Source organism: Chenopodium quinoa, unplaced genomic scaffold (genome assembly GCF_001683475.1).
Source record: "Chenopodium quinoa cultivar QQ74 unplaced genomic scaffold, ASM168347v1, whole genome shotgun sequence".
NCBI lineage: Eukaryota > Viridiplantae > Streptophyta > Magnoliopsida > Caryophyllales > Amaranthaceae > Chenopodium > Chenopodium quinoa.
The window spans coordinates 2,747,317-2,772,926 of NW_018744284.1; the positions used below are offsets into that span (position 1 = coordinate 2,747,317).

Below are 25,610 nucleotides of genomic sequence, written 5' to 3' on the forward strand. Positions count from 1 at the left end.
CCTAGCAAACGTCGTGTTTGCTATAGTGCGCTGTGAGAGTCTGAATGCAGGGTGGATAATGGCGGTGGCCTTATCGGACCTAGGGTTGTACTCAAAAGCCCCCCTAGATTCTTCTCCAAAAATCTCCCGCATTATAGCCACGGGGTTGCCTATCCTTAGGTCTGATGGTTCGTGTTGTGGGCCACCCAAAAGCTTGGTTAACTCTAGCTATAGTCATTTTGTGATGGGTGTTCATGAGTTGGAAAGTTATGCAGCGGGGGGTCCTCGTGGTGTCCCGATGCACATAAAGGGTGGAGAGGAATTCAAGGGTTAGTCTCCTATAGGTTTGGGCATGTAATTGTAGCCAAGAACCTAAGTCGGTACCCTCAAACAACATCCTAACATCGTCACCCACTCCTAGGGCATTGGCTACCTCTTCATCGTAAAACTTAGTGGGCCTAATTCGCCTCCTACTATTCCTAAGAAAGTTGGCCGAAAAGGCCGGGTCATTGAAAATTATTCCCATTGTATCCACTTGAGGTGGAGCAACGGGAGGAGGAGGCGATGGGTTCCTAAGTCTAGCGGAGGAGGTATTTCTTGGGCGATTTCTTCTTGACATGGTTGGTTCTTATGCAAAACAATTAAACACGCCACAAAAATTAAAGTCACCACACCAAAAAATTCAAGGCTCAATCAACACTAACACAACACCACACAAATCACGTTGGGGCTCTAAGTACACCACCTAGAATCAAGTTTAATCAATCATAAAAACAACCAAGATGGTCTTCACTATTTCAATTCACAACAATTCAACACCAAGGGTTGAAAAATTCATGCATTCATGTCAACAATTCATCACAATAACAACACAACTAGGCTAGCATGCTCTTCATTCACCAAATAAAATCCTCCAAATCCTACTCACTTACAAACACCCAATTTTCACAAAATTCATAAAACACTATCAATGTCAACAATGCTTAACATATATCAACAATTATTCCCTCACTACCAATTCAAACAATTTTACAAGCAAAATTAAGCACAAAATATCAAGATTGTAAGTATGGAAGTAGTGAGTAGAAAGAACGATTATATCGGGTCTAACGTGGGTGTAGAAAATGAAATTTTCTCATATCCCACATTCAAGGTCAATCTTCCTTCTTTCATATCAATCACCACTCTCGCGGTGTTCAAAAATGGTCTCCCCAAAATGAGGGGTACTCTTGAATTTTCTTCCATCTCCATTACTACAAAATCCCATGGCACAAATACTCTTCCAACTTGAACCGACACATCTTCAAGAATCCCCAAAGGTAGCCTAACCGTGCGGTCGGCTAGTTGTAAGGTTATTGTTGTTGGTTTCAAGTCTCCAACTTTCAAGCTCTTTGCAATAGAATAGGGCATCAAGCTCACACTTGCCCCAAGATCACATAAAGCATCCATAGCTTCCAAATCTCCAATCTTCACCGGTATTGCATAGCTACCGGGGTCACCAAGCTTTTGGGGAAGCTTGTTTTGAATGATTGCACTCACCTCCTTAGGAAGGGAGATGGTTGCACTCTCTTCAAGCCTACTCTTGTTGGATAGAAGATCTTTCAAAAATTTTGCATAGGTAGGCATTTGTGACATAGCATGAAGAAAGGGGATGTTCACTTGAAGTCCTCTCATGACTTCAAGAAATTTTGAAAACTTCTCATTCAACTTCTTCTCTACAATTCTATGAGGAAATGGAATAGGGGGCTTATATACTCTCATAGGGGGCTTTTCTATTCTTTCTTCATCTCCCTCATCTTTCTTTGTGGCTCCCTTATCACTCTTTTGCTCTTTTCTCTCAACTTCAACTACTTCATTTTCAAAATCATCCTCACTTCTCACCACAACTCCCTCATCTCTCTTTTGTGGCTCCTCTTCACTCATAACCGGGCCCTCATAACCCCTTCCCGATCTCAAAGTAATAGCCTTAGCTTGCTCCTTTGGGTTCACTACCGTTGAGCTTGGAAAGTGACCATTAGGATTGGAGGATGAACTTCCAACTTGTTGTGCAATTTGAGCCAATTGGCTCTCCATTATCTTATTATGTGCTTGGAGTTGTTAGATGTTTGCATTCATATCCGCATTGTTCCTTATTTGTTGTGTCATGAAAGTTTCAAGAACGGACTCAAGGCTAGTCTTTGTAGGAGGTGGAGGAGGAGGAGCGGGTTGGTTATATTGTGCTCTTTGTTGGTTTTGATCCCTTTGGTTAGGATGGCGGTATGGAGCTTGTTGGTTTTGAGAATGAGGTTGGTTGTAGTGGTTTTGAGGTTGGGTTTGATTTTGGTTGTAGTTATTTTGTGGGGGGCCTTGGTTGTATTGCTTCCATCCCGTGTTTTGTTGGGGCTTCCAACTTTGATTGTGGGATTGGGAGTATTGTTCATTCCTTTTCCCAATTGCCGCCGCTTGCTCTTGATTTGTTGAGTTGCAATAAGAGGACAAGTGATCATTTCCTCCACAAGTCTCACAAGACATGACTTGTGAGGAAGAGCTTGAGGGTGTGAGGGTGGCTTGATCTAGCTTGTGAGCTAGCATATCGAACTTTGATGCAATAAGATCTATTGCACTAAGATCATGAATTCCGCCCTTCTTTGTTTGAGGTTGCCTTCTATCACCTCCATATGCATAATGCTTGGCCACTTCTTCAATCATATTATATGCATCATCCACCAATAGCTTTTTGAGGCTACCACCGGCCCCAGAATCAAGGTTGGCCCTTGAAATAGGAGTAAGACTGTCATAGAAGCTTTGTACAATGATCCATGATGTAAAACCATGGTGGGGGCATTTCCTTGTGTAATCTTTGAAACGCTCCCAAGCCTCACTCAAGGTTTCATCAATGTCTTGATTGAAATTGGTGATCTTTCTTCTTAATTCGGCGGTCTTTTCCAGAGGAAAATACTTTCCAAGAAAGGCTCTAGTGACTTCGTCCCATGTACTCAATGATCCCTCTTCAACCGTTCTCAACCAATGCTTTGCTTTATCACGGAGGGAGCATTGAAACATGTGCATACGGATGAAATCTTCCGAAATGTTGTTTTGCTTGATGGTCGTACACAACTCAAGAAAGTTTTCCAAATGAGCAAAAGGACACTCATGAGGACTACCTCCGAATGGATCGCTTTGAATCATACGGATGAGTTGTGGTGAAAGCTCAAAGTTGTTTGCATTTGTGGTGGGAAGACGTATGCCACTCCGAAGTTGGAATGCGTTGGGGTGGTCATAGTCTCTTAACAATGGTTGAGGAGGATTCTCTCCCATGTTATCTTCTTCGTTAGTTCCAAAAACCTCTTCCGGATCGAAATCCGAATATACAATGGAAAACTCGGGTATGCCGTGCAAGAGTCTCCTCACGTTTCTCAAAGTCCTATTTAGCTCTGGATCAACGGGAATAAGCGGTGATTGCTTACTCTTTCGTGTCATGCAAAGTCAAACAAAGCTAAGAAAAACGTTAGCAATGACTATCACAAGTTAAACACACATAAACAAAAATTAAGGTAAGAAAACTACTATACATATACACACATCTAGTCTCATTCAACAATAATACATTCAATGTGACTTTGCTTCCCCGGCAACGGCGCCAAAATTTGATAGACCATCGTCGAGCCTACCAAAGATAATAATTCCTATCTTGGTCTCACTAACAATAGGAAGGGTAAGAAAGGGTCGAACCCAAGAGAGGCGTTGAATCAACCACCGAGTACTACCGTTTAAATAAGCTAAATGAATTCTAAATTGGGTTGGTTTTGAGTAACTTCTACTAGTTCAATTCAACTAAGACTTAGAGGAAATTAACAATATTTAGAGGAATTTAGGGCTCGGGTTATACCACTCAACTTCATCACAAATCACAATTAGCATGCAACAATAAAGGTTAATTAATGGGATAAATTAGGGGAAGTTATCTAAGGCACCCAACTACTCTCTCAAGCTAGAGGGATTACTTGAATCATGAATACAACCTACTCTCGTGGTTACAAAGCATAAAACAAGTGTTAAAGCATAATCACGATGACATAAACATTCCCTTGACTGGAAATTCCTATTCTCATGGCATTTCGGGTCAATCAAGCATAAGGGAGCTAACTCAATTTCATCTCTCGATCCTTCGTTGAGGAAGCTTGGATAAATAGTTCTAGTAATGGCCATATACAAGAACTAAGCAATTAAACCACTTAAGCTCAACTAATTAACATCCCACAACAACCAAATTAGCACATGCAACAAGTAATTAGTGACTACATTGAGGGTTTTGCCCAAACCCTAGAAATTAGACTACTCACAATCCATGGAGATTAAAGCAATTAAAGATTTCAAAAAATTCATGAACAAGTTCAAACTAATGATTAAGCTAATTAACAATCTAAACATGCAAGAACTAGCAAATAATTAACAACAAAGTAAAGAGAAGTAGAAAAGATGAGTAAGAAATGGTTACTATGAAGCTTCAAGGTGAGCAACAATGGTAGACTTTGTCTTCTACAATGATTGAATTTGAATAATTCCAAGCTAATAATTAAGAACTAACTAATGATTTGAGAATTTAATGTTCTAGGATTACAAAACTAAGAGAAAGCTATAAAAACCTTGCTTCCCCATACAAATGAGCCAAAAGGGGGTATTTATAAGACCCCCAAATAAAAAGGACGGAGAAAACAAGAATCGGGCTTGACTGCACTGGCACGTCCGTGCAGACCAAGCTGCACGGACGTGCTGCCTTATGCACGGCCGTGCAGGGCATGGAAGAAGCTGCTGCTTAGGCTTGCAATCTTACACGGACGTGCCAGTTATGGCACGGACGTGCAGCCTCTTCTGCACGGACGTGCCAACTTAAGCACGGTCGTGCAGGCCTTGGCAGAATGTAGTTAACTTTCTGGAACCTCCTGCACGGACGTGCAAGGTCTGGCACGGCCGTGCAGGGTCTTTTAAGCCCTTTTTTCCATCTTTTCTTCTATATTGCTCCTTTCCTTGGCTTCTTTCAACCATCTTCTTGCTTCTAACCTCGGCTTTGTATCCATGGGCTTCATTTGGTCGTCTTTGAACCTAGAATCTCAACAAAAACACTAACAACCCGTGAAGCATAGGTTACACAAAAATTGCATAATAATAGAGTAAAAGTGAACTAAAACACAAATTTTATCAAGTAAACTAGGTTCAAAAACACCCTAAAATCATATCAAATAGCAAGTTATCAAGTACGCTTTGGACGTGTGTCATCCGAAACGATGTCCATAAGTTCTCCAGTCGGTTAGGGACGGAGGTTATCTGACCGTTCCCTGGTCAGTGATTGCTATTGCTTCTCTTTTTTGACAGTCGCAACTGGTCGGCCTTTCTTTTCTTGCCGGTTTCTGGTAGGGCAGGCTCTTGCTCCTTGACATCGTCAAAGTCTATTGGCTCCTCACCCTGGCCGACTGCTGCTGCCGTGGGGTTGACGTCTGAGAGGTAGCACTCTCTAGCCGTCTTCTGGTCCCTGCTTAGGGAGCCAACAGAACCATCATCTTTCTCAAATTTCAGCAGCATGAGGGATGGAATGATAACGGCCTTGGATTTGTTTAGAGTCTGACGGCCCAAAATCATATTATAGGCAGTCAACTCTTCCACAACTAAGAACCGGACGACCATGTGGCGCCCCTCTCCCTTCTCTCCCAGCCGAATGGGTAGGTCAATCCGTTCGATTAGGTGCACAACTACACCCCCAAAACCAACCAAGGGGTGAGTGACCTTGTGCATGCTGCGGGGCTTGTACTTTAGCTTGGACAGACACTTGTAGCTGATGATGTCTGACGAGCTACCTGTATCAATGAGGATCCGACCAACCTTCTGGTTGGCCATCTTGCATTCAATGACAATGGCGTCATCATGCGGCCTGGCCCTCATTGACGGAGCTAACATCCAGCCGTTTGACATGGTCCTTGGTGCCCCTGATGGTCAGCCCCCCATCGATAAAGCCGTCTGCTATGGTGTAGATCGGCTCCTTGTTGGTGTCCGAACTACCAGTAGGCTTTGCTGGCTTTTTTGATGGCTGTCTGGGGTCCATCTTCAGGGTCACCTTAGACTTGAGGATGTAAGATTTCAACAACCCCTTATCAGCCAATCTATCCAACATCCGCTTGAGGCTATAGCTGTCGTTGGTGTCATGGAAAATATCCTCATGGAAGTGGCAGTACTTATCTTAATTTCGGTTTTTGGCCGGACCTTTCATAGCTGCGGGCTTGTTAATAGTCACCAGGTCTTTTATCTCCATAAGGATGGAGTAGTAGTCTTTGTTAAACTCGTATTTTGGGACGTACGGTTTAAACTCTTTCTTTTTCTTCTGGGATGGATGATCAGAGTTGTCGACTGCCCAGATTTCTTTTCTCTTCTTACACTCTTTAGCTTTGTGAGTCAGTTGTTCTTGCCGACTCCCCTTTTGTTTGTCGTACTTTTTGGAGTCCGACTGCTTACTGGTGGAGCAGAGCTTCGTCGCCTGTTTATAGGCTTCTGCCTCCATCGGCGCCTCTTGAAGAGTGGAGATCCTTTTCCGGACAAGGTCGAACTTGAAGGCCGACCCGTCTTTCAGACCCTTGAAGAAGTTTGTGTAAGCAACATCGTTAGACAGTCCTTGGATCTGGATTCCCATCAGATTGAACCGCCAGACATATGAGCGGAGCCCTTCCCTATCTCCCTGTTGTACCGCGCCCAAGTCAAGGCTTGTCTTTATGGCGGGTATGTTCATGGAGAAGTTTGAGGCGAACAAGAATGCAAGCGTCCTCAAATTTTTGATGCACCCAGCCGATAAATTGCCGAACCACTACTGGGCAATTCCCTTCAACGTGGCTGGGAAGCACCTGCACCATGCGGCGTCATCCAACCCCTACAAGTACATGAGGTGGGTGTATGCCAACAGGTGGTCTTCTAGGTTGGTGGTACCATCATACGTACCCACCATGACATTCTTAACCTTGGCCGGCTGTGCCGCCTAAGTTATCTCCTTAGAGAACACAGAAGGTTGTTCTCCAAGTTTTAGCAGACAAAACTGCCAGTCCAGTGGCTGGACGTTATATGCCGCCTGACCCCCGAAGAGGGCAGGCTGCATGTAAGGCTGGGCATAAGACCTGTATGTTTGCTGCGGCACATACGGGGCCGAGCCGATCATCTGAGGACCTGTATGGACGGACGGGCCGCCTGACAGGCTCTTTTGTGCAGATTGAGAATACCTCATCGAGGTATTCTTGAAGCTGTCTGGGAAACTCGACGTTGAAGCTGACTCAGACAGTTGCTGATTTTTCTTTTGCTCGATGTAAAGGCGAGCATCAAAAAATGTCTTCTTGGAGCCATTCGGCTGAACATGCCGAATTGACTTCCTCTTCTCTGTCACGGAGAAGCGGAATTTAGAAAAATTAATCAAGGGTCGAGTCCCCTCCTTTGTTTTAGGATACGGAGTGGGCTCTCGGTCCTTGAAAAACTTACTCTTCTCAAAATGAGAAGGCTTCTTGGCCGACTGACCCCTGCTGGGACCAGCCATCCTCTTAGAGATCAGGTCCTTCATCTCTCCCTTGAAATTCGTCATGAATTTCATGAACTCGTCTCGGGTGATGTGAAAAGACTTTCCTGCCGTCTGGGGTTGGTCGGATGACTTACTTGAACCTGCCTGACCGTCGCCCCTTTCCTTATTGTCTTTGGAACGGATGCGCCTTGTAATGAGGGATCCATCAGCGCCCGTATATGTTTCGACCTCTGGTTCTATATCATGGTCTAAATAGACCTCAGCCGTAGGCTACTTATTCTCAGGAGGCAGTACAGTCTCTTCAGAAACCACCTTAGAGGTACTCTCCCCACAGACGACGCCAAATGTTTAAAGGTTTTTGTCGCTCGGGAGAGTAACGTCACCAAGACTAATTTCTCTACGCCTGTACCTGCAAAACATTGGAGACTCCGGTTGGGTGGAGTTCCGCCTCCAACGATCATATTAGAATGGGTACAGAGAAAGTAAAAAGGTGCGGAAAAGGTAAATCTAGATCTTCTCAGATTCCAAGATCAGGTGTTTTCTCTGATGTGAGAGAATTGATTGTATTGTAATAATTGAACGTGTCCCCAAAATGGGGGTAATCTCCTTATGTATAGGGTTGTTGGTAAATGTGCCCCTACCTAGGTCATTCAGACCTAGATTTGGGGGGATGCGCCGTTTTGCGGCTTTTCTCGGGGATTGGGCCTTGAAGGCCGTCTTTTTCCCCACTGATTGAGAGTGCCACGTGTCAGCTAAGGTGACACGTGTCACCCTTTGATTAGGCCATGTGGCCTGGGTATTTTTTTCTAATACACTGTTCATCCATAGGTTGAAGTCCTTGTTCCTGGTCCTAATGCGATAGAAGCGGTGCTTCCCATTGTGCCAATTGGACGGCTTTTGCAGGACTACTAAGTAGTCAGGGCGTGTAATTAAAATAAACCAGTTGTAACACCTCCAAATCTCCCTCTACGGAATATGTAGAAAATACGTATAAATATCGTAGAGATAGACTGGGGCGTATTACCGCCGCGTGATAACGCAAGGCTTATACTTTAAAATACCTTTGCAGCGGAAAATCTTTATTCTTATTAATAAAACTTTAAATAAAACTTGTTCATAATTTGTGACACAAAAACGACTCCAACTTTTCCTAAGCTAGGTGAAATTCCCATGGACTCCCGTATGCATCAATCAACTTCCACGTAAAACGTTCACCTGCTTACCATAAATGGTAAACAGGGCAAAGCCAAAACAAAAGCACGTATTAGCAAATTATGCTAAGTAGATTATGTGTAAGATAAGTAAAAGATAATTTAAATCATTTAGATTTAATTCATAAGAATTCCAATGCCGTACTCAAGTAAGAGTTTTTCCAATTCAATTCTTTCAAGACAAATTTAAAAACTTAATCGATTACATTCCAAAACCAATTCCTCACTAAGTGTGCACACCCCCAAGTGGTTTACTTTATGAACAAAGGCCAATCTTGAGGAAAGGCTAGGTCATGCAAAGTCCATAGCCTTCTCTAATCCATTCCCTAAGTGGGATTCATAACCATATCGATTGATTGCTTAAAAGCACCTTTTAAAAAAAATACGTTATACTTGGACATCAATAAACTTGTAAATCATTTTTAATCTAGTCCTTTTAATAATTTTAATCACAATTCAAAGCCTCTTTGATTAACCAAAATCATTAATTTCAAGCTATCATAAAACACAATTTCATATAGTAAAACATAATTTCATACAGCACATAATTTCATAAGAACTATATTAAAACATAATTTCATAGTCAACTTTCGAAGGTATCAAACCACATAACGTACCTTAATTCCGAATATCAATCAACACTTCACACTTTCAAAATTCAATCACGAATACACCTTGCAATTAACATAACCATACGGTTATCACAACATCTTTAGACATAAACCCAAATCTAATGTGCATGGACTATAAAACTCTTTTAAAAATAATACTTTAATATAAAATTATAACTGTGAAATAGGTAATTATATTTTAGAAAACTAACCATGAAGAAAATAAAGGAATAGGATTAAAGGAAATTGAATTTGCGTTGGAAAGGATAGGCAGAACTTGCAGAGGTCATAACTCCTTTGATATAACTCTGAATTGGGTGATTCTTGAGCCTAACCTCAAGGATGTTTTAAGAGAAATATTTTTTTGTGAAATAGAAAAATCCAAAAACTGACCAGAAGTTCCCGAAAACTGGATCTAAAGATATACGGGCAGATTTTCTTTTAGAAAAGAGGAAAAGAAAAATAGGAAAAGTTTGAGGGAAAAGAAGAGTAAAAGAAAAGAAGGGAATTGAGTTTTTGGTGTGAATAATATGAGAGTTATGAGGGGGTATTTATAGGTGTTTAGGTGATGAGTTTATAGAAATTTAGGGTTGTATAATTTATGGAAATTTTAAAGAATAGAAATTAGGGTTTTAAATGTATGGAAGGATATTAGATTTTATTTGGTCATGAAATATATTTAGTAGGTTTTGAGCTTGGAGTGCAAGTATAGAATAAGATCAAGAGATTTTAGATTTAAGAATAGAAATAAGGAATTTTAAAGGATTTTTATTTTTAATAAAATAAATTAAAACCATTTAGAAAATTCATGAGTGGCCGAAAATATTGACATATAATAATTAATTAAATCATATTTTTATTGTATAAAATCCGAAAATTAATATATTTCATGAAAATAATTAATTTAGAAAAATATTAAAACAATTTAGATTTTATTCTATGAAAACCGAAAATACATTTTAATTAATCTACCGAATTAATATAATTTCGGTTTAGCTATTTAAATTTTGAGAAATCAAAAATACTATTTATAACATAAGTATAAAATAGTTTCATTTGTTGGATTATCCAATTTAATTAGTTTTGTAAAATAATGATTTAGGCGCCAAAATTTAAATATCATTTTGGCTCCAAAACTAAAATACTCTTTAGAAAATAATTAATTTAGAAAAATACGTCAAAATACGAGACTAAAATACCTTTCAAAAATACGGGGTATTACACCAGTCGTCTGTCTAGGCGTTCATCCGCACCATATTGTGCATTTCGCAGAAGACCGGGAAGTTGAGGGTGAAGCCATTCCTTAGGCAAGTCACCAAGTACCCGAAAATGTTGGCCCAGCTGCTCAGCACCAGCTGGAACAACGCAATATCGTATTCGTCCCGCAGCTCCTTGACGAATGAATGAAGGGAAAAGCGGAGGCCTACCTCCAAGGCGGCCCGATACACATTAAAGCTCCTACTTTGAGCCCCTTCATCATCTGAGGCAGCCACCAAATAGGAATGCTTCGGTGGCTGAATGTGGTAGCCTCTCCCAAGCATGAGAAATTCTTTGAACTTGTCGAATTTGTCATGAAGGAAGGCGGGGGCTATATCGCCGATTGAGCAGGCGTACAGGTCATCGAAATTGACCGCATTTGTTTCCTCGTTTGCCTGCTCATCGCTCGGGCTCTCTTTCTCTTGCTCAGCAACTTATGGTGGCCGAACCTAAATCATAGGACAATACTCTGTCTAATCAGCAGCTTTAGCCAAACTGCCACCCATCGAGCCTGGCCTAGGTCAGTCACCACAGTGCCTTCAAGCACTAAAGGCCTCTTTCCCTTATCTTTTTTCACTCGATCAGCGTCCGCCCGACTTTTAGAAGGTGGAACGTTGCGAGGGGGCAGGTCGGACGGTTCAGAGTTATGGATCCCAGTCCGTGGCCCGGCCGACCTGGTATTTTGTGTTGAGGGTTGTTGGGGATTTTAGCCGGACGCTCCTTATTGCCCAAACCCAGCATTCGCCCGAACTGAGGAAGGAGGTCTCTCAGAAGAAAGTAGCTCGGACAACATTAAGACCGATCTGGTATATCATGAAGGGAGTCGTTCTGGATTTTGGCCGGACGCCCCAACATCAGTTCCCCTTTTCTCCCTGGTTGAAGACTGGGAAGGAGGATTTTGGTGAGCATGTTGCCCGGACGAAGAGGCAGTTTCCTCCACTACCGAACATGCACTACCATTGAAAGTAGCATCCGTGTCCTCTACGTCCATATCATTTGGATTATAGGGAACTAAAGGATCGACCATACTGTTGTCCGGGTTTCTTGCTGCAATACGCTCGTACGTCTGCCTCGTACACACCATGTTCGATTACAGGGGCAGAGAAGAATAGGTGGGGGTGAGTTGGTATGCACTAGAAATGGACCCACTCCAAAGAGAGGAGAAGTCGGCTTCGTCCACTCTTGACTCCTTATTTCGAGGCGAACGGTCGACTTCATGAGGAGAAACGGACGAATCCGTGTGTTGTGCTAGTTTGTGTTTAAAAATAAATACAATTATATAGAAAAGGAAGCAATAAAAAGAAAAAGCAGACGGTTACCTATATACGAGTAGAAATTTTGAGAAACCTTGAAGATCTTGATAAATTGACCGACAAACTCAAGAAGCTCGAACTGAAAACTCAAGTATACGGCGGAGCTCTCGAAGATTGGGAAGGAAAGCACTTTCTCTCTCTAAAAGCTCTAACTACTCTCTAGAAAAAACAAAGTTACAAAGTGATGCTATGAAGTTAAACCAGCCCTATATATAGGCAAGATTTGTGGGGGCAAATTGTTAAAATTACCATTCCCATCTAGAAGCTCAAATGGCTCTTTTTGAAAAACCTAACCTAGAAGCTCAAATGGTTAATTAAACCGTTTTGTCAATAAAGACAGGGAAGTTGTACGGTTACCTAACGTCACGTCAAAATAGACGGTTGGGTCAGCGAACCTGAACCGTTATTTCGGAAAATGCGGAGGACAGTTGTATGAAAAAGTTCAAACATCAAATTTAAGCCCCACTGTGATCATGCACTTAAGCATGGTGGCGTCCAAAGGGAAAGAAGCTAGAGCAAAAGAGTCGCCAACAAGTTTTAGAAACTTGTAAACCGTTCACGGGTGTGAAAGTTACACCCCATTCACGATTATAGAGATCGCTAACTCCATAGTGGTCCGGAACCATGACTGGATATTCGGGGATGACGGTACGAATCCAACCTAAAAGATATTGAACCCGCCCTAAATCGGCCTTTACTTAATTCTTAGATATTCATGTGCGCTTTCCGATCAACATACATCCAACAAATTAACCCTAAACTTATTTAATCTATGTTGGTTGATTATTAATCCACAAATAAATCTATGATTGGTGATCACTTGAAATAAATCATATTAACCTAAATCAAATTATTAATTATCTTATTAAGCGTGATTTCAAGTACAAATTCTCCTTTAAACCTGCAAGAAAGGGTGTGATCAAGCAATAACAATGAATAATGAATAATCAAGCAGCATGATAATTAATGACACAACAAATCATCATCATAATAAGGAAATATCCTCAAAATAATATTAGCAAGATCCTAGACATGATATTAAACGGATTAATAACGAACCCTAGCATGTCACTAAATAATAAATATCAAAGCTTTAGCCTAAACATGATACTAGAAACCAACATGATATTAGGAATATTAATATAACACCCTAACATGATACTAGCAAGCATGATGACATTAGAAATATTAATTAAGCATCCTAACATGATACTAGGAATTAAAATAAACATCCTAACATGATTTCTATATCAAAGGAATAAATATTAGGGAGATCAAATTACTCACTTTGATGCCTCATACCTCTTTCTATCAAAACAATACACACGTTAGTAACTTCAAGAAAGATTAAATCAAACAAACCAAATAAATCAAATAATTGAAATATAGATTAGGGACCAAACCTTTAGAACTATCAACCTTTCACGTCGAGGTCAAAGGCAAATTTAAGGTTGGCTTGGAGTATTCGAAGCTCGTGAAGGAAGTATGATATCAAGAAGGTGTTGGGATGTGTTTAGGCTAGGGCTAAGGCTAGAAAGAGAGAGAATAAGCTTTAGCTTAGAGAGGGAGGGGATTAGATGATGATTGTTGGTGATCAATCTTGTTGATGATTGAAAACGGGGTGAAACGACCTCTATTTATAAGAAAAAAGAGGGTCGAACGATTAGAAAACATCCGAATTCGAATAGGAATAAAACTCCTTCGATGGACAGCAGTTTTTGCGGTTTTTATTTTATCATAACTTTTGATCAAAAAATTGGAATAAGATAAATAATATGTAGATGGAAAGCTCTTGAAGTCTACTTTCTAATTCAATTAGAATCAGATTAAAATATTTTTTAGATTAAAAGATAGTTCCGAAATAGAAGGATGGTGTCAGTTTTGGATAGAGTTTGGTATTTCATTCATATCTTTTTTGTTATAGCTCGGAATTGGGATTATAATATATCATAAGAAAGATAATTTCAAGGGATATCCAATAATTCAAGATTTGGATAAAAATTATGAGACACAAAAATATTATCTGACTGTCTTTCAATTTGAATGGAACAAGGATTATAAAAAAGAGGAGTTTTATTCAATTTCAAACTCTTGATCTTTATCTTTCGAAAAGGATAGATTAGAACCTTATAGAGACCTCTAGAAGCTCCTAATAAATCCTAATTGTTTAAAGAATGGGATTAAGGTTAATGGACCCTCCACATGATCATTGGGTCGTAGGTAAGGTGGACCTAGGTTCCGTTTGGGTTTGGTTTAGTATTTTGGCCATAACTTATTTGTTTTAAGTCGGATTTGGGCTTATAATATATCGTTAGAAAGCTCTTTTCAAAACCCATCCAAAAACACAATCATTGGACCCATATTATGGACCAAAATAGACTGGTTTGATGATTTTATAAATTGGACACGAAATGAATGATTTTAAGGACTTGAAATGAATGATTTTGGGTTTAAAGAAACAAAATGAATGATTTTGGCTAAAAACATTTTAAGAAAAGGTTAGAAATAGTCAAGGCTTAAGGGAAATTCACGAGACTCTTCAACTCATCACCTAACTCGATAATCAAAGACATGAAAGGTACTCATCACTGGGTTTAGTTTTTGGGGAGACATAATCCAGTGTCTACAGAAGCCTCCACTTTGACTGAGTTTGGAGAACGTAAGTTTCGAAAACAAAAGTCAAAGTAAGTCAATAGGGACGGAGAATGATTCAGAATGTTCTGCAATCCTAAACCATTTTTTTTTTAACACCGATACCTGTAGAAAAATGTTAGTTCTACAAATAAGGGAGTTAGAAACGCGTATCTTGCACCGTTGAGTACAAGCCTTTGGGTAACATCTTTTGCTTTGTTTGACAACCTCCACAATGCTTCGTGAACGCAGCCGAAGGTAACAATGCTTCGCTATCTTCATTTGTATTGATAATCTTCCACACCCTAGGGAACATCGTCAAAGGTGACCATGCTTCGCCATCTTCAATTTTGTGGCAGTGCCTCGCCACGGCAGTGCTTCGCCACAGCAATGATTCACCACTGTTGACAATCTCCTCCATGCTTCAGGACATCGTCGAAGAACGCAGTGTGTCGCCATCTCCAAAATATCGTCATTGCTTCGACGTCACTAATCAATACTGACAACCTCCACACCCTAGGGAAAGCTTTCCAAGACCCCAATCTTGTCAATGCTTTAAGCGAGGTTAACCCATGCTTCGGTATGCTGAATATGCGCTCCTCCAGTGCTTTGGTGGACTTAACCAGTGTTTCGGTGCGATGAAGTGTGCTCCTCGAATGCTTAGGTGCAATATGCTCTGCCAATGCTTCGACGTGTTTAAGTGTAACGAGCCGGTGCTCAAACACTTGTTCTTTGTAATGAGCTAATGTTTAGGTGCTTAAGTCATTGAAATGATCGTCATCAGGCCGATCATCAACCAAGATTGCAATCGGGCCGATTACTAACCAAGTCAATTGCTTAGAGGCTAAATGGCGCACCAAGGAGCCCAAACATTAAATGTAGTTCGCATAATCCATTTATGGGACTCACAGAGTCTGACGCTGGCTGTAGCAGGTGTATCGCGCAACTTCAAGCTTCATCACGCAACTTCAGGCTTCATCACGAAACTAGAGAAAAAGAGTCGCCAACAAGTTTTAGGAACTTGTAAACTGTTCACAATTGTGAAGGTTACACCTCATTCACAATCATAGAGATTGATAACTCCATAGTGGTCCAGAACCATGACTGAATGTTCGGGGATGATGGTACGAACTTAACCTTCGAAGTGGTCAAACCCGCCCTAAAATAGGCCTCTACTTGATTCTTTATTGACATTCATGCGCGCTTTTTGATCAACATACACACATCAAATTAATCCTAAACCTGTTTGATCTATGTTGGTTGATTATTAATGCATAATCAAATCTAATAATTGTGATCACTTGAATTATATTAAAATCATGTTAAACCTAAATCCAATAATTAATTATCTTATTAGGCGTGATTTCAATTACATATTCCCTTTAAACCTGCAAAAAGGTGTGACTAAGCAATAGCAACAAATCATTGATAATCAAGCCGTACTAAAGGTGGACTTAGGCTCGGCTTGGGCTCGTTGTAGTATTTTGGCCATATCTCATTCGTTTTAAGTCAAATTTGGGCTTATAATATATCGTTGGAAAACTCTTTTCAAACCCCATCCATATAAACAATAATTGGACTGGGAACATGGACCAAAATAATCAGATTGGACGTTTTGAATAATTTGGGCACGAAATGAGTGTTTTTAAGGACAAAAAATGAATGATTTTGAGTTTAAGGACATGAATTGAATGATTTTTGGGTTTTAAGGACACGAAATGAATGATTTTGGGTTTGAGGACACTTTGGATAAGGTTAGGGACATGGTATAGTTGTAAGGAAACTTTGCATGACCTTTCAACTCGTTGCTGAACTCATCAATCAAAACGTGAAAGGCACTCATAAATGGGTTTGGTTTTTGGGGAGATACAATCAGGTGTCTACACTATGATAAATTGGGGTTACTCACTCTTGAGACAAAATAAGGTTACCCTTCAAATGAGGTTACAAACATGAATAAATAATGGTAACTCTAATAAATAAATGTGTTACACCCATGATTTGAAAATTCAATTTCGGTCGCTATTACAAAAAGAATCGTGTTGATTTGTAACGAAATTGATGCGTAGGTCGCAAATCGCATCATGGTTGTCGCGTTGTAGGCGTCGATTGAATGCTACCTTAAGATGTGTGAATGCGCTTGACAGTCGTAGGAAGATGTGGAATTGATATTGAATCAAAAAGGATAAGAGACAATAAGGGAGCCACCAACAAGTTCTTAAGGAATTTGTAAGTCGTTCATGGATTTTAACGAAAAAGACAAATACAACTACGATTTTTTATCCATGAAGGTTACACCCCATTCATAATACATGAGATTGCTAACTTCATAGTGGTCCTGATCATAACTGGATATTCTTGGATGATAGTATAAAACCGAATCAGTAAATCAATTCTGCTCGTATTGGCCCTCTATTCGGTTCTTATAGCGACATGTATTATATTTTTAGAATTTAAAAGACATACAAACAATTATTCAATTTGCTCCAAAGTAAATTATGCTAAGTCGGCTGAATATTTAATGCACATGTAATTGCTAATATTGTGACCACTTAATTAAACACATAATTAATGGCATCCTAATAGTTTGTCCATAATTATCTTAATAGGCGTGTTTTAATTAACATGCAATATCATGATTAAACAAATAAAGCAAAAAAAAACATAATTAACATGAAGAACACATGACTAAGAATTGGAAGTAGCCTAGGTACTAGTAATAATTTAAATAATCCTAAAAGTAATAAAAATAATTAGAGTAAATAAAACCAAGAGATGAAATATTCACTTTGAATGTGCAACTTTGAATACTACATCATGAATAAATCTTTAGTAACTTGAATAAAATAATAAATTAATAGAATTAAATTTAAAGAAATAAATTGAAAAGGTTGATTAACCCTCAGGATTATGCTTTCACGTCGTTTTAAAGGAAGAACTTTCAAATATTGTTTTGGATTTCGAATTACTTGAATATGATTAGAATAAAGTTATAAGAACTATATAAATAGTAAATCGAAGCTTTATGTCAAAGCCTTTACGGTTGTATGGGTTTGAAAGCTGGTCGTTAAGGTGTCCAATTCATCTATGAAATATATAAATAAAGTGGTATTTATAGACTAAAAATCCGAGAGAAAGAATTTGGAAGAATATAGAATTTCACAAACATGTTGCATGGGTCAGCAGTTCTAATTTGCGGCTTTTGTTTTTATCATAACTTTTGATCCCGAACTTTTATTAAGGAGAATAATATACCGTTGGAAAGCTATGGTAGTCTAATTTATTTCTAACCTAATTTTAATTAGATTATTATAATTTGTAGAATTTATGATAAAGACGAAATAAAGCAAGGGTGTTGGTTTTGGACCGGGTTTAGTATTTGGCTCATTATATATTCGTTTTAAATCAAAATTAGGTGTATAATATATCATTAGAAATCTTATTTCAAGGGATAAACAACCATTTAAGACTTTCATAAAAATTGTGAATTTTAAAAATCAAAATTGCTCGGTTTCTAGATGCGGTTATGAAAAGGGATTATTAGGTTAAGATTTGTGAATTTTGGGTTAAGAAAAGGATGTGGGCTATGGAAATGGCTAAAATGTCTTAGGAAATGATAGTGAAGTACAACCAAAGAACTATTCATGTAATTCTTCGATCCGTTACACAAACCGGACCATATTAGGTAGTGAAAGTTGTTTTGTCATTGAACTTTATTTAGTGAGACATTTTTAGATGTCTATACGTTATATTTAAGTTTTATGTATTTTATGATGATTTTTCTCATTTTTTTGAAATCTTATATTATGATATGGAGTGTATTATAGCCCCCGTTATTATTGCTATAGCTCTTTTACTAAGTACTATTGTAACTTTCACGAATTCTAAATTTAAAATTCTTATTCTATAGTAACAAAGAGAGGGGGAGTTTTAAAAAAAGAAAAAGAAAAAGGGGGAAAAAGGTGGGGTCACATGAGAAAAGAAAACAAGAAGAAAGGAAGAAAAGGGGGGTTGGGTTAGTTCAAATTTCAAAGAGAAAAATAAGTTCTAGCTATCACACTCTCATAAGGTCATCCCCAACTACCCCATTACTAAAAAAAAGGATACTTTGATCTACTTTAAGCCAACTTTATTAAGAAATTGGTCGAATTTCATGGAGAAGTCGGAAGCACCCATAAAAAAAGTGCTCAAAGAGTTTAATTTTTTTATTTATTTATTTTTTTGTTTTCATCAGATCACTATTGGTAATGTTTGATTCAATTGAAATTTTGTTCAAAATATCTGGAAACCCGATATCGTTTGGTTTTTAAAAGCAGCATGTTAAACCTAAAAATCTCGAAAATCCGTTAAGTTTCGAATTATACATAAGGACCAAGTTTTTATTTCTTGTTGGTCACACCGTATGGTTAGCCAAAAATAAAACTTGTTGTTTATCATATATTTAGATAATAATTTTAATATTATTATCATTCCTTATTAAATAACATAGTTTACCTTGTACATTTCAATAAATGTTTTTTTTATATGGCTGTTTATACTATTTTAAAACATCCTTATCTTTATATACAATATTTCATATATAAAATAAAAAAAATATAAAATAAAACCAAAATATATCAGCAATGACACTGGTACAATATTTTCCCACAAAACTTCCTCTTGTTTTCCCATGTGTTTTTAGCAAAAAATAAAAAAATAATAAATGTAAATACATATTTATATATTTTATCTTCCGTAATAATTGAAACCATGAAAATAAGAGAGTTAGTGGTAAATAAACTTTTTTATTTATTTATTTATTATTTTTTATAGTATAAAATATGAAGTTATTAACAACATTTCCAATGGAAAAATAATTATCAAATTAGCTTTCCATGCTACAATGGTTAGCAGCTGGCTTTTTTGTTAAAATGATTCTGACTTTCTTAATTAATTTTTTAAATTTAATTTTATTAATATACCAATCTCCCAATCTTTTAGCAATTTTTTCACATTGCTTAACTTGGCGATGCTAATTATATATTTTATCTCCCATGGTCAAGCTAGCAGCTAAGGACGTTTGAATATTGGAAACAAGTCCTTGACTACAATCATTATGAATGTTGTTAGAGTAATATATTATTATATGTACAATAAGACTAAACAATCATAAATTCGTTAGTCCTCGTTATAATTAAGGAGAGAAATCACGAGTCAAATACCATCATAATATATCAAAATAAACCGAAATTATTTTAATCCAGATATAGACCAGCAAATATTTATTGCATTTTATTACCAGATAAGATAAGCACATGATTTATAAGCAAAAGCTAAATGCTTTAAATTTTGGTACAACAAGACTAGACCATTCAAAAAAATCAATCCCAAGGATAAAACACCTCATGACCTTTACCAAAGATACTAGGACCAGATATTCCCTTACGTTCAACTTCCCAACGAACATCCCCACAACACCTCAACCTATCTCTTCTATACTTGTAAATATCACAAACTTTGGAGCCACCACTCCATGTAAAACCACATAAATAAAGAGTAGTTCCCCAAATATTAGGCCTGAACTTAAAACTATAAACATGTCCATAACTTAGGACATGAGTACCAAGATCATCGTTCTTTGATTGGCAATGTATGGTGAGTAACTCATTTGTTTCCAGTGATTCACAATGGAAATAGTTGTTTCACGATCATACTTACACCAGCCTTTAGCAATTAGTGTCTTTTGGCAATCACTTTCATTAAACGACTCAGATACATGTGCAAGGTTGACAAGCGAGGTGAAAATTAACAATGCTAAGAAAAGTGAAGCCATTTATTAGAAGTTTTTTTTCCTTATAAAATACTTAAAGTTTATAATAGAGTAACACATACATATAATGTACCTACTTTTATATTGTGATCCCCAAACCACAATAAATTAAATTTTATATTGATGAGAACATTTAATTAAAAAAAAAAATCAAATGTATCTTTTTTTACTCAACTTATTAGCTTATTTTTAGAAATAAATTAAGAAGATACATTATTTTGTCAATAATGATCAATTTAAACAAAAATATTAATAAAAGATTATTTCCTTAAATATTTTATAAAATTAATGATGACATAATTAATGACACATGTAAGCTCTCTCTCTCTCGCTCTCTATCTCTCTCTCTATAATAATTAGAACTTATCAGCCCATTTTCATTGTATTCTCCGTCCTAATTTCTAACAATGGCAATTTCAGATTATCAATAAAATTAAAAGATAATCGAGTTCAAAATGATGGTTTCTCACTTCTTGATTGTCTTTATATTTGGTAGTTATCAAACTGCTCTCTATTATCTATAATATTATTAAAATTCAAACGGACATGCTACCACCATAGGTCATCGTACTTTTTATATGATTTGGCGCCACATGAGCGCTATGTGTTGCCTTTATGTCTCATCACTTACACCTAAAACTCTTCGTATGTGTAATTATGTAACTTTCATATTTAATTTTCCCATAAAATGTAACTCCTTAGTAATTGCACAATATTCTACAATTTAATTTGTAAGACATTAATCACACACCAATGGTTATTGATTCCTTAGATGCTAATTTTCTACATAAATTAAGTAACAAAGTCCAATCGAGTATATTTACATAGGTTATTATATTACTTCCTCTGTTTTTTTTTAATGCATCACTTCTATATTTGGTAATTATATACTATATTTTACTATTTCTCTCTATTCCCTAAAACCTCACCTAAAATATTTTATCATTTCTCTCTCTTTTTCATGTTCCGCACACACTTATATGATTTTAAAAAAATATTCTTACTCACAAACTATCTCTTTCATAGTTCACATTATACTTTTTATCAAAATAAATCAATCGCCCACTTGCATAACATAATATTAAAGCAAATAACTCTCCTAAATCTCTGCGTAAGCGAAGGGAGTATTATGTAAAGTAAAAATGAATAAAATTAGCACCCATTAATCTTATATTTATTATTATGTACTTATTCACTTACAAATATTATTGAATACTAATCTTTTAAATTTAATTTTGATCAAACTTAAAAAGTTATAGTGATCTAGGCACCGACCGGGCCAATAACTAGTTTTATTTTAAATCCTCCATTAGATTTTGTACAATATCGACATACTTTGTATATATTGTGTTGAGTAAATTGCAAGTGGGGGAATGGTTTTCTCTTTGTTGAGATGTAACTCCTCTTGCCTTTGTGTGTGAGGCTTGAGTAGTTCAGAAGAGCGTTTGTTATCATCAGTTTGAAGTGGATTTTCTAGATCCTGGTGATCCTCAGGTATGGTATTTGTATCTTCCTAATATGATTTGTTCTCTAACATGGAGAACTCTTAGGAGCCATGGGATAACTTTCAAATACGTAAACTAACATGGGTTTTGATTTGGGGATTTTACCCCCGCCACGTGGACAAATAAGAGTGTGACACGTGTCACCTTAGAAGGAGTCCAAGTGAACCTCTCAGGACTTGACACGTTGCATGCAGATATTCATCAGGGAATGACGACCTTCAGGGCCCAATTCCCGAGAAAGCCGCAAAGCGGCGCAACCCACCAAATCTAGGTCAGACTAGCCTAGGTAAGGGCACATTTACCAATGACCCTATAAATAGGGAGATTTACCCCATTTTAGGGGCACGTTTATTTTATTACAACACAATCAATTCTCTCACGTCAGATGATAGGCTCGATCCCGTATGTGCCCCATCAGCCATACAGGCCATTTGCCCAGCCTTACTAGCAGTCTGCCCTCTTCGGGGATCAGGCGGTATATAACGTCCAGCCACTAGACTGACAGCTCCGTCTGCTAAAACTTGGAGAACAACCTTCTGTGTTCTACAAGGAGATAACCGAGGCGGCACATCCGGCTAAGGTTAAGAATGTCATGGTGGGTACTTATAATGGTACCACCAACCAGAAGACCACCTGTTGGCATACACCCACCTTATGTATTTGCAGGGGTTGGATGATGTCGCATGGTGCAGGTGTTTCCCAGCCACGCTGAAGGGCATTACCTAATAGTGGTTCGACAATTTGTCGGCTGGGTGCATCAAGAATTTTAGAACGCTTGCGTTCTTGTTTGCCTCAAACTTCTCCATGAACATACCCGCCATAAAGACAAGCCTTGACTTAGGCGCGGTACAACAAGGAGACAGGGAAGGGCTCCGCTCAAAGTCAGGCGGTTCAATCTGGTGAGAATCCAGATCCAAGGACTGTCTGACGATGTTGCTTACACAGACTTCTTCAAGGGTCTGAAAGACGGGTCAACCTTCAAGTACGACCTTGTCCGGAAGGATCTCCACTCTTCAAGAGGCGCTGATGAAGACAGAAGTCTATATACAAGCAACCGAGCTCTGCTCCACCAGCAAGCAGTCGGACTCTAAGAAGTCTAACAAGCAAAAAGGGAGTCGACAAGAACAGCCGGCTTAGAAAGCTAAAGAGAGCAAGAAGAGAAGAAATCTAGGAAGTTGACGATTCTGATCAACCATCCTAGAAGAAAAAGAAAGAGTTTAAACCGTACGTCCCCAGGTACGAGTCCAACAAGGACTGCTACTCCATCCTCATGGAGATAAAAGATCGCGTGACTATTGAGAAGTCCGCAGTAATGAAGGGTTCCTCCAAAAATCGGAACAAAGACAAGTACTGCCATTTTCATGAGGATATTGGCCATGACACCAATGATTGCTACAGCATCAAGCGTTTATTAAACAATTTGGTTGATAAGGGGATGTTGAAGTCTTACATTCTCAAGTCCAAGGTGACCCTGAAGACGGATCCCAGACAGCCGTAAAAAAAGCCAGCAAAGCCTACTAGTAGTTCTGACACTGATAAGGAGTCGATCTACACCATAGCATTTGCTTTTTTCAGAGGGGGTCCAACTATCAGGGGCACCAAGGACCATGTCAGAAATATGGATGTCAACTCGGTCGATGAGGGTCAGGCATCTACTGACACATTTCCTGAGGTCATCATCTCTGAGAAGGACCGAGGCGAAGTCCGCCGGCCGCATGATGATCCTATTGTCATTGAATGCAAGGTAGTCAACCAAAGGGTTGGCCGGATCCTCATTGATACCGGTCTCTCATCTGACATCATCAGCTGAAAGTGTTTGTCCAAGCTGAAGTACAAGCCAGGCAGCATGCACAAGGTCACTCACCCCCTGGTTGGTTTTGGGGGAGGAGTTGTGCACCTAGTCGGCCGAATAGATCTACCCATCTGGCTGGGAGAGAAAGGAGGGGGGCGCCACATGGTCATCCGGTTCTTGGTCGTAGAAGAGCTGACCGCCTATAATCTTGTTTTGGGCCGTCCGATTCTGAACGAATCCAAAGCCATCATTATCCCATCCCTCATGCTACTGAAGTTTGAAAGAGATGACAGTTCTGTTGGCTTCCTGAATGAAGACCAGAAGACGGCCCAAGAGTGCTATCTCTCAGACGTCAAGCCCACGGCGGCAGCAGTCGACCAGGGTGAAGAGCCAATAGAATAGACGATGTCAAGGAACCAAGGCCTGCCCCACCACCACTCGGTAAGAAAAGAAAGGTCGACCAGTTGGTCACTGTCAAAAAAGAGAAGCAATAGCAATCACTGACCGAGGAATGGTCTGGATGACGCGCGTCCAGAGCATACTGTTAAGGTGAGGATGGTTGCCTTTGCAAAATTGGGGGCAGACTTACACAATCTGCTGAAGGAATTAAAGGAAATCTTTGCCTTTGAAGTGGAAGAGATGTCAGGCATCAGCCCGGATCTTGCTGTCCACAAACTCACCGTGGATCCAAAGAAGAGGCCTGTTAGGCAAAAGAAAAGAAATCACGGCGAAGAGAGAAGTCAGGTGGCAGCCGCCGAAGTAAAGAAGTTGTTAGATGCCGGGTTCATTTGGTAATGTCACTTCCCAGACTGGGATGCAAATGTTGTTCTTGTGAAGAAGTCGAATGGTACATGGTGCATGTGTGTTGATTACACAGATCTGAATAAGGCATGTCCGAAGGACAGTTATCCGCTTCCAAAGATTAACAGTCTGGTCGACTCTACAGCCGGACATGCTTTGATGAGTTTCATGGACGCCTATTTAGGTTTTCATCATATACCCATGCGGAAGAAAGATCAAGAGAAGACGACCTTTGTCACTGATCAGGGGTTATGCTATTATATTGTGATGCCGTTTGATTTGAAGAATGCGCCTGCTACTTTCCAACGAATGATTAATACGGTCTTCATTAATCAAATCGGAAGAAATGTAGAGCATACATTGATGACATGATAGTCAAATCCAAACTACAGACGGATCACCTTGCTGACCTCCGAGAAACCTTCACCACACTCAGGCGGCACAAGGTCATGCTCAATCCCAAGAAGTGTGTCTTTGGTGTTGAGTCTGGGAAGTTTCTCGGATTCTTGATTGATCAAAGGGGGATAGAGGCCAACCCAGAGAAAATACAGACGGTTATTGACATGAAGTCACCTCGCACTGTAAAGGAAGTTCAGAAATTAACCGGTTGTCTGGCGACATTGGGGAGATTTCTCAGCAGGTTAGGCGACAAATGCCTCTATTTTTTCCAAGCGATCAGAAAGAAGACCATGTTTGGATGGGGGGATGATACTGAGTCGGCCTTTCAAAAATCGAAAGAACATTTACACTCTTTGTCAAGGCTTGTTAGCCCTTTGTCCAAGGAGACGCTTTACATGTACTTAGCCATCTCAGATCATGCCCTTAGTGTTGTTCTCCTTGCTGAGAGAGACGGCATCCAGCTCTCGGTCTATTTCATTAGTCATGTTCTTCGAAATGCCGAACTCCGATACCCAACAGTTGAAAATTTTGGTCTCGCCTTGTTCATGGCAGTCAAGAAGTTGAACTCCTGCATTAGATGAACTTACACTATCTGCAACAATGCCTTGGTATGTATATATGCCCCTGATCACACTGATTTCGTGGAGAAGAAATTGTTCCGAAACCTTCTAATAAATGATACCCTCGTCTAATTTGTAACAGATGGCCGGGTTTAAATTGGAGCATGAATCTAGTTTTGTTTATGATTTATAAAGTTAGTTGTCAAGTTTAAGAGTA

At 38.9% G+C, this 25,610-nt stretch overlaps 2 protein-coding genes across 2 annotated transcripts; both read right to left on the bottom strand.

Annotated features, from left to right (window-relative positions):
• Window positions 1–1,074: 1,074 nt before the first annotated feature.
• On the bottom strand, window positions 1,075–2,052 carry LOC110694935. The gene is made up of 2 exons (XM_021872130.1): window positions 1,639–2,052; window positions 1,075–1,560 (listed from the first exon to the last, which is right to left on the bottom strand). Exons 1-2 carry the CDS (start codon window positions 2,050–2,052, stop codon window positions 1,075–1,077), a joined length of 900 nt encoding a protein of 299 aa, XP_021727822.1.
• Window positions 2,053–2,076: 24 nt separating this feature from the next.
• On the bottom strand, window positions 2,077–3,276 carry LOC110694937. Its single transcript, XM_021872131.1, has one exon. The coding sequence runs from the start codon at window positions 3,274–3,276 to the stop codon at window positions 2,077–2,079; it is 1,200 nt and encodes a 399-aa protein (XP_021727823.1).
• Between the last annotated feature and the right edge of the window lie 22,334 nt (window positions 3,277–25,610).

Excerpts from the sequence above, each read along its gene's own strand:
- LOC110694935 (XM_021872130.1), bottom strand. The coding sequence starts at position 2,052 with ATGGAGAGCCAATTGGCTCAAATTGCACAACAAGTTGGAAGTTCATCC. Across the intron at positions 1,561-1,638 it reads AAGTCATGAGAGGACTTCAA|AGTAGGCTTGAAGAGAGTGC; the intron begins GTGAACATCCCC and ends CTATCCAACAAG.
- LOC110694937 (XM_021872131.1), bottom strand. The coding sequence starts at position 3,276 with ATGGGAGAGAATCCTCCTCAACCATTGTTAAGAGACTATGACCACCCC.